Source organism: Sabethes cyaneus, chromosome 3, assembly GCF_943734655.1.
Source record: "Sabethes cyaneus chromosome 3, idSabCyanKW18_F2, whole genome shotgun sequence".
NCBI classification, from domain to species: Eukaryota; Metazoa; Arthropoda; class Insecta; order Diptera; family Culicidae; genus Sabethes; species Sabethes cyaneus.
The window spans coordinates 181,471,671-181,486,402 of NC_071355.1; the positions used below are offsets into that span (position 1 = coordinate 181,471,671).

At 36.5% G+C, this 14,732-nt stretch overlaps 1 protein-coding gene across 1 annotated transcript in view; it reads right to left on the reverse strand.

Annotated features, from left to right (window-relative positions):
- The window catches only part of LOC128741995 (carbohydrate sulfotransferase 5), a 52,221-nt gene extending 44,895 nt beyond the window's left edge, over positions 1-7,326 (reverse strand). The window contains exons 1-3 of the mRNA XM_053838156.1: positions 7,053-7,326; positions 6,554-6,922; positions 3,135-3,737 (exon numbers count right to left, since the gene is read on the reverse strand). Coding sequence (XP_053694131.1) covers positions 3,135-3,737; positions 6,554-6,720 — 770 coding nt within the window. The 5' untranslated portion in view covers positions 6,721-6,922; positions 7,053-7,326. The remainder of the gene's footprint in view (positions 1-3,134; positions 3,738-6,553; positions 6,923-7,052) is intronic.
- Positions 7,327-14,732: the final 7,406 nt, after the last annotated feature.

The window sequence follows — 14,732 nt, forward strand, 5'->3', positions numbered from 1 at the left end:
TCTCTTACCACTGACTTTAATTGGGCAATTCTTGTTCTGCGTGTGGCGTAAAATGTATATAAAATAGTACGGATTGAGAGATAAATGCAAAATAATGTAAATTGTTAGGTAGGGGTAAGACGGGCCATTTTTCACGGGGTAAAAGGGCCATACGTCATAGTGATCATAATTGCCTAAAGTTTTTCTGTTTAGTATCTTAATAGATTTTAGAAATATTGAATGAAAAAACCAACCTTTTTCCTGTTAAATTTGACTAACTATTTTATTATTCTGATGGATACGCATTTCGTTTACGACTTGCAGGCTTCATCAGTGTCTTTTTCGACATAGAGTACACCTGTAATAAAAATTATCCCTGAATCTGAGATCTGTCTAACACAGAGCCTCTCACGTCAAAAGAAGCCAACAAGTGCCATTCGAATGACATAATCAATGTAAATTTAGATCTAACGAAATCAAAATTCGATGATTCCAATTCACTTAACGTTGCCTTCTTTACCTTCACCTAAAGTTAATGGTATTCGAAGAGTAAACGTCCTGCTGACAAATCAACAAAAATAACGCCAAGAAAAGAGTAAATAAAAACCAGTAGAGTAAAATAACGTCTACTCTTATTTTCAAAATTGAACTAGTAGTAAAGTTCCTTCTTTCAGCAGGTGTCTAAATGAAACTATACCTTCTTTTAGCATGTACCTAAAAACCCCTTAAGAACCTGTTCTTACTTAGTTAATAATATTGAAATTGTGTTTACAACTCAAAGAAACCTTCAAATCTGCCACAATCCGCCTTATTCCGCCATGGTCCGTCTTACCCCTTTGGTGGTCCTTCTTACCCCGCCTGATTGTGAACGAGTAATTTTTAGACGTTTCGAAAATTGATGAAAAATCACGGAAAAATAAACTAATCAATTCTTTATATAATTTTTAATGGTAGATAAATGGATGCCTTTCCATGTGTGGAACAAGAAAATGTGAATTTTCGTACACATTTTATGCTAGCAATTTATTCGCTTAGGGGGGCCGTCTTACCCCGTCTTCCCCTACGTGGTCAGAACCGAAAAGAAATCCGCAAAATTATATACTGTGTAGTATTTGATTAAAGGAATAAGTGAGATAATAATTTTAAACAAAATGGCGGCTTCTCAAATACAAAAAATCGTATTGGTAGATGGTTCTTCTATTAATTACTAGAAAATATTTTGAAAAAATTTGTGTTTAAATTTAAAGTGGCGATCCATGTTCAGCCATTTTCGAGAACTCGTGCTCACCGACTTTGAGATCACAGCTTTGGGAAACACGCGTTCGAAGATTCGCGGTCCTTCAATCGTTCACATCGTTACAAATGTGCGTGCAACTCCGTAGCTATTGTAAATATTGTATTAAAATACACCTCGATCGTAAAATAAAATGCTTAACAACCGGGAACCGAAAATTATCGGACATTCTTTCCCGTTTCCAAATACCCATCATTTTGAATAAAGTTGCTGGTACGATTTTGTTTCGAAAATTTGAAGGTAAAACTACGATTCCAATAATAACTAACGAATGAAACAGTTAAAAGTTTAAACTCTTTGGATTGTCTTATTTATTGATTATGATCGCGGCAAGTCAGATCACTGCATCGAAAAGTGTAACCTGTAGCGTCAAGCTAAGACAAGACACGACAGCGGCAATCATTAGTTGAAATAAGTTAGGATTGACGACCATGAAATTAATAAAAATTTAACAAGAATAAAAAAATTCTTTGTCGTGTGTTGTCTCATCTCCCGAGCGGTTTTTAATTTGAAAATCGTGCAATTTTTATCCATCACGAAGTGTAGTCCCCAAACCATAGGCATTATGTTGTGTCATCAACTGTTTAATTAGGTATTGGTACTTTTATTGGTTTTACTTTTGTCAATTAAAAGCAAACGATGCCACGTCTGCACACGTTTGCCTGAGCTTCAGAAAGGAAAAGATTCCCCATTGAACATCCTACAGTGCTAAGTGTGGTATTATTTATTTATTTATTTTATTTGGTATTTAAATACCTATAACAATTGTATAGTTTATGTTTATTAATAAAACCACACACAACTATTGGCTTCAGTCTGCTTTGTTATGAGAACATTTTCTGAACAATCAATTCGCTGAACAGAGTTACTCAATACATAGTTGCTTAAGTTTTGCGTAGCTATACGCGAGATGTTCGAAAAAATATGCACTTATATTGCAGATTGCAAGAAAATTTTTAGCACAAAAAGTGCGTAATCGCTCATAAAAGTGCTATTTTACGTTAAGTTGTTTCGGTATCTTCAGTGCACGTTTTCGTTATATTCCAAGCAAATAAATGCGCTAAAGACATCGACGCGATTCAAGCTAAAATAGCACTTTTCTGAATGATTACGCACTTCGGATGGTTAAATTTTCATGCAATGTTCTTTCCTATCTCGGATTTGCATTGTTGGATAAATTCATTTCCATTCCTTTCTATTTAATATTAGTTTTAATTTAATAGTTATCAATTGTCGGAGGTTGAATTTTTCGTTTTATCTTTAGCATGAAATTTTACACAAAACTGTAAATTAAAGTTAAATGTAAATAATTTTCGTAAAACCACGATTTGGTTTAAACAAATATGGATCAATGCGAAATCTGTTTGTTGATATGTTGATAACTTATTGATTACGTTCCCACATCAGCACAGCGACACCATTCGAGTTTGTTATCAAATTAACATCGTCCATATCTCTCACACACCTTAGATAGTTATTTAGCGTTACAGCGTCCTTAACAATCAATGTGAAATACATGACATATACAGAAGTTTGTATTGAAGCGACTTTCGGCATGACAAATTACATCATTCAATGGGAACAGGAGCTAAACGATTGAGCTTTCTGGTCAATCAATTCACTTAACAGAATAAGGCAACACTTAATAATAATGAAAATTTCATTCAAAACACATGCAACGTGCTCGAAATTGCACGCCAAGAGCTGTTCTGTCATATAAACTTTATGTCAATTGCATCACATAAAGGTTCAACGCCCTTTCGGTTCCACGAAAAAACCATTTTATATAACCAAAAACCAATCAAGGTACGTACGGTTGTATGAGACATTGAAGTCGAAACCGAACACAAACAGCACTTACCTTTTGTCCTCCAGCAGTGGCGTAACCAGCGAGGCCCTGAGGCGCACCACTTTCATACTCTGCAGCGGGAACAGCTTGCAGAACGCTCCTAGGAACTTTGGCTCATAGCAAAACTGCGGAAACAACCGACAGTGTCGCCACAGGCGGGTATTGTGACTGAAGAGATAATTGTGAGTTTTGCCAAACTCAAGATAGCTCTCCATCTCGGTATAATCGCACTTGAGCAGGTGCTTCAAATTGTGCACCGCGATCCGATCATTAGGCGGCCCACGGATTTGGACGATGTCAAAATCGAGCAGCGGTTCGTAATGGTAATAGTTGCCGGGCATCGCATTCAGGATGTCGCCCAGAAAGGTGGAACCCGACCGCCAGGTAGTAACAATAATGCTTCGCACCGGTTGGCCGTCAGTTTCGGGGGTCAAATCAGCCAATTTGGTGGCCTCGTTGTTATATAGCCCGTTAGGATATTCGAATTCGATCATTTCGTCAGCAATGCGCGATCGTTGATAATTGAGGATATCATCGATTGTGACGGTGGTGTTTTGCGGTGTTGGGATGATCGGATTCGTATCGTATGAGGAACCTGCGCTGTAGGCTTTCGATCTGCAAAGAAACAAGTAGTATGTACGAGGTGTGAGTGTGAGTACTACAAGGCTACAACATAAACGAGTGCGTATGTGCTAATTTTGTGTTCCATCGCTTTAACCGAGTGTTATTTTTATCACCAACCTACGCGTAGTTTGAAACTAACGCGCAGATATAATGCACAAAACAACGGGCGTAAATACTTGCGGTTGCTGACATAAGAATGAGAAAACAAACCGCTGCCTCAAATTTACTCGCCTTGTCAGGCTCTCGATATTTGATTACATTTTTTTAAACTTATTGGAAACTTATGTCTTATTAATAACGGTTCTTGGGGATTGTGGTGTTATTCTATTAATCCCAGATGTGATAGGGTTTGACTGACAAAAACCTTTGAAAAAAATCTGCTTTTCTATCATCATCTGCTTCCAATCTGTGACAGTTCCATGAAGTCTGCTTTGATGTAAAAGACTGAATCTATTAACTGAAGTTCCTGGTAGATTACAAAAATTAAAGAAAGAAAAGACGAAACTTTTTTCCTGCTAAATTCAAAAGTTTTTCAATGCAAATCCGAAGTTCCACAAACTTTAAAGAAAAGACGTAAAAATTATGTGCCCGCTCATAGACGATAAAACTTTTTTTTTTGCTTATTAATTCGTAACATTGTAATTTTAAAAATGAACGAAAAACTGACAGGTGGTCATATGTTGTTTAAATAAATCCTAAACAACGACCTACTTCAAAAATCTATAATCTCATGAACTAACCATCCTAGTTTCAGTTTATTTTTATCTTTAGCTGGTATCAAAACATCAATTAAGATCATAAGCCCGGGAAGGGAATAAAAATCAGAGGGGTTGTGTACACGACACGACCGCATATATAGGTGACGCAGGACTACGTAAGTCTCTTTGTAGTGATAGTGGCATGTATTCATGCTTGTAATCATTCGAGTCTTCATGTATACATGCTATATGCAACATATATACATGCTACATGCGTTGTATGTAACATTTATCAAAGTAGTAACATTGCATACGTTCAATTCTCAAAAGATTGTGCATTTGAAAACAATTTAACAAAATCAAGAACACAAACTATTGCTTTCCTGCTACCTTACTGAAATTAAAGATTGTTTTTATTATCTATGGTTTCCCACGTTGAAGGGATTTTACTAATTCAATCCTATTTTATCAACAGCACATCTTTCCACTACACTTCTAATGAAACGGCAAGCATGCGTATTCATACAGAGTCGTATTATAACCGAACACTACAGCTGTAGCACATTTTTCACACACAGATTCACACAGCTATCAAGTTTGCCGAGGTTTAATCGTCTCGCAGTAAAGAATTTGCGATACGTTGGGACAACGTTCTTGTGTCATTTTTTCTGGCACACTTCCCTAACACAGACATCAAATTGGACTAGGTTTAATCGCGTTCGTAAGAAATCTGTTGGTACGAGGGGGCTTTATCACTCTTTCTGGCATACTTCCCAAGCAAGGACATCAAAATGGTCTAGGTTTAACCGCGGTGTTAAGAAATCTTGTTGGAATGAGGAAACTGTCATTTGTTTTGGCTTACTTCCCAAGCACAGATATCAAATTGGTATAGGTTTAGATCATCGTAAAGAATCTTCCAACCAATCACGAAGTGAGAATTCTGGTAAAACATAGGTTCATTATTTTCAATTTTTCAATAGTTCAACATCAAGAATCCATACTTTTCTTCATTTGGGTCAATTCTTAGAAGATTTTCCGATCGATAGGTGTAAGAATATTGAAAATCGATCGGAAAACCGCTGAGCTGTTAGCGCTCAAAACCTTTCATTTTTCGTGACGCTCGCATTTTTCGATTTTTTGGAATGACACCCTATCTCAAAACTTGCCGTAAGACGTAGTCCTACGTCAAAAACTGTTTGACTAACTTTGTGAAAATTTTCAGACGCTGTAGATAAGCCTAACATTAATCTTTCATACCTGATTAAACCAAGCTGTGAGATAAGACGCTATATAACGACATATTTGGTTCAATACCACTTACAAATGTTTAGCATTATCAAGCTTCGTGAAAAAAACGAGTTCTACTCATTTTCATTTGTACTTTTAAATAGCATGCATTAATCTCGGTTTTGAAGTATGTCGAGTTTTACTGAAAGTGGTATTCTGCACAAACTTTCCCGAATCCTTTCTTATTCTGTTCTAATAGATACATAAGATGCACCAACATCAATGGATCCGGAAGACTCAAAATTTCTTTTCAGAAATTTTACACCTTTACAGGTTCGAAAAAGTAAAAGGTGCATTCTTCGCTGTCTATGCTCAGGAATGTGGTTTTATTCCTAGGCTTAAGTAATGGGAGCATTTATTCCATCCGCTTCATTAGAAGAATGAATGTGCCTGAATGGTGCAAAAATTTTGTTCATTTACGAAAGCTTTTAATGAGCAAATCAACAAGTATAAATGCAATGTTTGCAAAAAAATTTCTACTGCATTTCAAAGTGGAAATATTGAGACTTCGCAGCCGGCGTACTCTAACATACAGGACAATTACGGGGCTAGTGCAAAGGTACTACTGACTCTATCTAGCAAGAACCGCCTAGCCGAGATTTGAACATACGACGACTGACTTGCTAGGCCAGCATCGTAGCTGAAATGAAAGCCAACTGGACGGTCAACTACTAGACATGAATGACATTTTAAAATTGATATTCATGTTTCAGTTGCTGTATGACAAAGAAAAAAAATCGAAAGAATTTTAGTATAGATGAAAGACGCTACGCTATATGCTGTTCTATGAATAAACAAATAACATTGTCGTTCGATGCTTACCCGTAAAATTTGTGAGCATTCAACAGCCGCAGATTCGCATTTCTTTCCCGTGGTTTGAAATACTCCGTCGCGTAGCTATTAGACGTTAACCGGTGGCTTGCAAATAGTAGTAAAATACACAAACCGCTGACGGCACATACCCCGATTAAATTGATGCGGCGTGACATTATTTCCTCTTTTTCATTCAACCACTTTCTCCATTCGCAAGCGCACACATTAGCGGAAAACAAAAAACGAACAGAAGCTCTTGCTACACCGTTTGCCGCAGCACAAACACTTTCTGAATTTTACAATTTGCAGATTTATCAGTTTTCGCCTTTACACTATTGTTCAAAATACACTATACTTTGTAGATCCATATCAGCTCAGCTGGAAAATATTTACAATACAACCGATTATCAAGGTTTTGGTTTTTCGCGAACTCAAAAATAAAATAATACGGATGATAGATCTGAGGCCAGTATTTGCCTATTTGTACATTCACTTTTTATAGCATTACCATAATCTTCAAATTAGTTACGTTCACCACAGAGCCAATAAAATGACCTCAACACATTAACATTTTCCGCACGAAATTTACACTTATTTCATCCAAATAAAAACATTCCATTTTCCCGAACTAATATGAAAAAATATGCTCACTAAAATGCTGCACTGTGTTTTACCTATAGCCCGTTCGTGAAATACGAAGAAAAAAATCAATGACCACACACATTCATTCCGCGAATTAAAACCACATCGATAATTTTTGCGAAGATGTTGAAAGCGCGGCGGATAGAAGCAAATTGATTGCATTGGCCGATTCCTGTGTTTTTATTTTCCTATCCATTCGCACAAATTTATGCTGCGCGAGCATTAATGAAAACCTCTCCTCGCTGACAGCGCAAACTGTCAATGTCAATCATGGCAATGCTGGTGAGCAGAGTTGCCAGAATTGCATCAGAGGTCGTTGATAAATTGTCGACTAACATTTGAAAAGAGCGGATAAGCCAACTGACAAACAGAACGAGTGAGAGTTCATTTTCCTATGCTGCTCCAGCAAAAAATAACTCTCACTCGTTCTGTTTGACAGTTGGCTTATCCGCCCCTTTCAAATGTTGGTCGACAATTCGATTCATTTTCGATTCAACCACCATAGGAATGAAAAATTATACATGAATAGGTAATAAAGAAAAAGGGCAGTTGAATTTTGTACCCGAGTACCGAAAACGACAATCTCGGGGCAGGAGGTGGACCAAATTAATTCCTTCGAAACTATTTTCGCTCCCACTGTAGAACAAGAGCTGGTGCACCATATTTTGGATATGGAGGTTCGATGTTACGGAATTACACTCGTGAAATCAGAAGCCTCATATACCAACTGGCAGAAAGAAACGGAAAAGTTTGTATCTTCAACACCAAAACACAGCTAGCTTAAGCGTCATCCGAAACTTTCTTTGTGTGCTCCAGAGGCAACCTCCGCGGCTCAATTGGCTTTAAACGGCTAGCGGTCAATAGTTTTTTTACTAGTTAGAGGCAGGAGTCAGAGGGGTGTTTGGAATTTGTTATTGCTGATATATTTAATATAATATTTATTATTCCTACTGCATGCTTGCAAACAGAGCTTCAGCGAGGGTTCCAGCTAATTCGTGTTGACAACATTAATCGATCTCTTGCACACGCATAGAAATTCCCATATGTGAGTACGGGTGAAAATCTGCCAAAATGTTGCAATCTCTTGCACTCTTTAACAAATTCCTATTCTGCTTCTCCCCTACAGTAAACTTTTGGAGGTGGCAGCAGCGTACGTTCATCAACGCGAATGTCAAAATATTATCGTGCAAGCTTCTCCATAGACCTTTCCAGTTATGTGTGTATTGGTGCTTGAAAATGAGGCAAACAACAACAGTAAACAAAAGAGATGCATTCCTTTGTCACCAAGGTACAGAATGAGTTTCGTCTTCCGCTGGCTTAAATACCAGCAAATTTTCAAAATATGTGCTTGAATTTGGAACAGGATGAAAAATTTGACCGAAATATGTGCTCTGCAGTGTGGCAAACGGAGAAACACAACTAGTAATCGATATTTTTCGGTTTGTTCCTCCAGCATCAGCTGTTCCCCAATATGAGGTAAACATCATGTATATACACGCGTATTTCGGGTTCGCTAGTATGGGTGCTTGAGATGTCAGAAAGCTCTATATATAATGATAATTAATATCTGTTTAAATATGGTTTAAGTGGATCAAATCTGACTTGGTTGTCATAATGGCAACCATGCAGACTGGAGATTCTGCGGCGGGCAATGGTGAAACGTCGTAAAGCCCGCCGAACGTGGCCCTTTAGAATTGCGCATCGTACACTCTTAATAATTTTCGCATCAAAAATACGAAAAAATGCATATTTGACGAGCAACATTTTCAAAAGGTCCAATCTGCAAATGAGAGATTCTTTTTGTGTCTCCTCTCTTAGGCACATGTTGCTATATGCACAGTCCTACTTCGGGCGAAAAAGGGCTGCGCGTATAACTACAGCAGAACAGTCGCGTCGTGTTGCAAGTCGTTGGCACTCTGGCGGTACCCTTACGTCCAGCGCCTCTATGGTTCAAAGGTACAAGTACCAGTGAACCATATGCCCTGGCGGGTGTTGTAGGTTCGAATCCGGTTATAATCTCAGATTATAGCTTGGTCCGACTCGTGCACCTTCCAGCATTGGACAAAAGGTAGGAGTCAAAACGACTACTTGTTAAGCATAGCTACCAATACCCCCCCCCCCCCTCTCCTCACCTTTCCGCTCTTCCCCCTCCTTCACCAAAATTTCATTTCTTTCCCCTACCATCCCTTCATCGGTTGTAGAACCATCGTTTCAAAAATATATTAATCTCCATAAACTATTTATGTTATTTAAAAGACTAGATCGAGAAAATAAAATCATTGGCGGAACTAACGCTCATTTCTAGGGAGAGCTATAGCCCCGAATTTTTTTCCGACCGTTTTATTGGTCGGCCAAGTCAATTTTTCTAGGGGGGGGGCTAAATCTCTGCTAGGGGGCCCCCTGGTTCCGCCAATGAATAAAATACTCAGGAGAAAACGGTAATGTCCCAAATTTATGCTTGCACAAATATCTGTATTTATGGCAGCTTTGATGAATATTAATCCCAACCCCTATCTACAAGAAAAACGATAAGCTGGATTGTGAGAATTACTTTAGATTATCAAAGGATGTAGATATGCCAGTCTTTGATTACCTCATACATGAGTAAAAGTGGTAAAAGTATGCCATCAGCACTATCTACTGGCGACAGGGTTTACTAGACTATCATAGGCTTTGTATCGCCTTCTCATTTTACAGAAAGAGTTAGTATACCCAACAAAAATTTTTGTTGAATAGTAGCTAATTCAACCGTTGAATAGCTAAATACCGGGTAACAGATGCTTAATAAGCGCTAAAAAATGAAAATGTAAAAATGAAAGTTTTCGTTAATTTTCACTAAATCGTGATTGACAAACAATCTTCTTAAGAAACCCGTACAATTGCTGCATCGTTTATGATCAAAATCCGCTTAAAATTGGAAGTGGCATTAGCGTTCAAAATTTTTCATTCTTTCGTGACGCTGGCTTGACTCCAAATTTTGGATTGACATCGTGTCGTAAGACGTAGTTCTACGTCAAAAGATTTCAATATTTCCACCATGTTATCATGTTGCGAATAATCCTAAAATCAAAATAGCAACTTCGTTAACGTGCATTTTGAGAGTTTATAACTTTGATATAGTGATCGGAATTAAAAGCAGAAAAAAAGTTATGTTCATAATTCCGATCAATCATTTTAATGGAACAAATTCCGCAAATTACCCATATTTTCAGCCAAATATGGTATAAAACGGTTATATATGCTTATATCTATTTGTTATGATAGAATACCGAAGAAGGTAATATGTTTCCGAGCTGCTATGATCTTAGCAAATTTGATCGTGCGCTTAGCTCTTCGGCTAAGAAAATACATTTTGATGGCTTTTTTTGCGACTGCCTGCCGTATTTAATTTATTTTGAAGTGCTCGGTTCCCCAAAGACAGTAATGTTTCAACAATTGACACATAAACACATAGCACAATAACGGAGCATACTCATTTACTACAGATTTTGGCTCAATTTTTTAAAAAATGACTTGGCTGAGTGATCGGAATTAGGAGCTGATCGCAATTATGTGCGGTCACGGTACATATATGCGACAGAGCGGTGTTCCACTCACATTCGTGCAACGACAAATGAATCCAAGAAATAGTCTATTCGGCCCGGGACCTTTGGACTGCCTTAAATTAAAAAAGAAGAAAGCTTATCCAATTTAATTCTACTATGTATATTTTATTCACGACAGATACGTATTTCGCCTATGACTTGCAGGCTTCCTCAGTGTCTGTTTTCGGTTCAAAAACAATTTTCGGTTCAAAAACAAAATTCTACTAAGACGCTCCAAAAACTTCAACCTTTGGACTGGTCAATAGACTTCAACGCGCTGATGACCTGTGCTACGGTGAAAGTTGGGCATGTCATATGTAATCGTAAGATGGCAAAGGGTTTAGTTCTCAATGTTCTATTTTTGCTTAGCCAGATTGGAAAAGTAATAAAAAACAACATTTATTTTGGGAATGTTGAATTGTCTAATCTTACAATGATTCTGGATTCGCTTGCTTGCCGTTTTGAGTTAAAATATTTTACTATACTTTTTGGTTGATTTAATACCTCTGTTCAACTCGTCCGCTCGTCCTCTTCGCTAGTTTTGCTAGGGACTTCTGTTCTATAAGAAATTTTCTTACGACCGCGACGTCGGGCTTTAACAGTTTGACAGCATTGTCAAAGGATGTTTACGATCTGTACGTATGCGTGTTTGTGCAAAAGGTATTTGAAATCTAATTGATGATATAAGAAATTTTGAAACTTTGGGGTGCGGTATACTATGCTCAGTTTATAGTTGAAAAAGATTTGAACCGAAAAAATGTTCAATTTTGCCCAGAAAGCTGGTGGTGTCATGAACCGGAAACCGGACTAGTTCTGCGAGAAAAATGAATGTCTAAGTTCTAAGGTTAAAAGGGAAATACTGCAAAATATAATTTCTATTTCAAACAGGTTAGGTAATTTTGCATTGAATTCGTGAATTAATAAAAATTGAAAAAAACTGTTTTAGCCTATATGCTGTCTAGACAAACGAAACCAATTCTAGAGATGTAGTTCGTGAAACGAAATGGTACTATTGTCACTATTGTTTGGTACTGATAAAAATGCAAACAACTTTTCCCGTCTCAAACCCTCCTGGAGCTGGTTTCGGTAATACAATTTTTGCTTTGTTTTATATTTTTATCTGACCAATGTTCGTGGATGTCGATTTGTCTTTTTTATGATAATTTATTAGTACGATGTTGCCATGATTTCATATATAACAATTCTATCTACATCCGTTTGCTGTGTCAAAACCGTAATATGTATGTTTAAATATTGAACTGGCTTCCTGTTTCCAAATTGTTTTTTTATACCAGTCACCTTTTACACTGTATGAGTTAATTTTTGAACAAACTGGAGTATGATCGATTTCTAATGATTTTGTTTTTGCTCACTTACAGTTTAAATGTTCAAATCACATTTGAAACGGAATTTTGTTTCTGTACCCTGTAAAATCATGGTATGTAAATGGAATAATCGCATTTTTTAGTTTTAAAGTTTTGATTATATATTTATGAAAGGAAAAGTGAATTGATGCTTGCGATTTGTTTGTTAATGCGAAGTCAATATAAAAGTTGAGAAATGCTTTTGTGCTTGTGCAGAGAAGCGAGTTATTTTTTTACATGTTTCAGGTTCTTCTCATCCAATGATTTGAACTAAATTAATATTTATTTCGAGGTTCAAAATTTATTCTAAGTAAATTTAAGGTTGCATTAAATAAATAAGGTTCGTACGTGTTTGTTGCTTTCAATTTTCATTGCTATCACTAAAGACGACTATCGTTTCAGGATAATTCTTTGGCAGTAGTTCTTTCTATTTATTGGTATGTTATTCTTCTTTTTTGTAGTTATATAAATCTTTCTACAACCGTCTTCAAAACTATCTAAAACTATATTTACATCCGTATTGTTTGTGGTTTTGTGAAACTAAGTCGCCATTTTCTCTTGTCAGTTGTGGGACATTCTACGCTTATTAGAATGCTTTGTTCAACTTCTAGATAGTCTAATCATTTTTCACTTTCGTGTTAAAGCCTTTAATTTGCGTGGCGTGTAGCGTCAAGGAAAAAGTGCTCTGGCTTTGGAAATAAACGAACACTGTTCTAGCATCTGCTTCTTCTTAATGTCAGAGAAAAAAAACAATAGTTTTGTGTATTCCTCTACCTATAACTGTAAATTAGCTCATCAAGGTTTACTAACTAGTCAGATGTCTGTCGCAGCTTTCGCCTCCTCGAGAGTCGTTTTAAATTTAGGTTGGCCGTACTTGAACTTTGGTTATTCCATTGTGCGCTTGTGACAGCTCTCGTACGAGGGAACCATCTGGTTCAACAATGACAAAATTTCTTCTTTATCCTTGGTTTTGTACTTCCGTCGATGAATAGTTTTTCATTTGAAATTATTTTACACACCACAATTGTATGTAATTTATGCTATTGATGTGTGAACATAAAATGTTGCTCCAGTGAATATACCTAGGATTTTTTTAAACTATTTTCGAATCACTTTCTGCATTTGATATTCAATTCAGAATTTAGGCAATTGAAAAAAATAGCTAAATACCTTTCGTATAACATTAAAGACAAATTTGTATTTTTGGGAAAATAACAAAAGCAAACGGACATGACCCACAGAAGAAAATTCTTTCAAAAACAACGTCAGATGTTTTTTTTTGCTTGCACACTAACACCCTCTGTTATACACATTTCGAAGCATGCACATTTATTTTGAAACTGGAGCTTAAAGCTGCAACACTTGAGTTCCACCACGTGGCCATATTAACGATGGAATTAACGCCAGAGCCGCGTCTGTTTGTCTTTGACATTCATTTCACCCGTTGTTACCAAAAATACATAACTTATGAAAGGTTTCTAAAATTTCGTCAGTTATTTTAATTTGCTTTTGATCGCAATTCCATATTCAACGAAATGCTTATTTGAAAACGCAGTTCGACTATAGAATTAACACTTTTTATTCTGATTAAACTAGTTTAATACTTACGTACAGCAGTAAAATGTGGGAAAATTAATCAAGGCAAAAAATTACAAAAGCACTGACTACCCTTCTCTCTAAGCTTTGTCATGCATTGAAACTTCGTAAGATTTAATATTGGAAAGCATTTAGCGACAGTCATTCTGACTAGTTGATAAACTTTGCTTTTTACTGTATTGCTAAGCCAATATCTGGATCTGGACGCGTTCATTAGGAATAAGGATAATTCAACCTGTAAAAGTAATACTCTCTGTTTATGGGTAGGTAGAAACACTCGTTCGGGATCGTTTTAATACCATCTGGATTTTATGCTTAGTAGAAAAAGTTATGATAAATTATACAAATAGATGAGTGTATGCATCAATCAGAATATAGAATTCATTTTGCATTGCACAGTGGGTTCGTAAAGCAGAGCAAATTTTTGTTGGATTTATTTCAATCTACTTATTGTCTTTAAACATATCTCATTTTATCTCGAATCAACTGTTTGCCTGTTCAAAAAAAAGAAAGGCCAAAACAAAATATTTTCGTTTAAAACCGCCCTACTCGTTAGTCTTCTGAATTCAAATCAATACAGGAATTATAGAGAAACATAGTAAGGTGTATCAGCTCACAACACTCCTTGTAATAATTCCACAAATAGGTTGCGTAGAGTGTATGTGTATATGTAATGATATTTTGTCTTAAATATGGACGGCAGATAAGATACTCCAAAACTGACCCTGTTAGGCATATTTCACTATCGTTTCAACCAAGAGTTTCAGATATATAGATGAAAATATGAACTAAATTCGAATAACTTTCTATAAAATAGTTACACTAGGACGGATGAGGCGCATGTTTAATGAATTTGGAAAAGTTTTCAAGCTACTCTTTCTACTATAATCTACGCTTTGCTCTATTGGGCTTTTATATGTAGAAATATATTGCCTCCGAACAATCGTTTAACTTTCTACATTCTAGTGAAAAAATTGCTTACAACTGCAGCTTCTCCGTGCA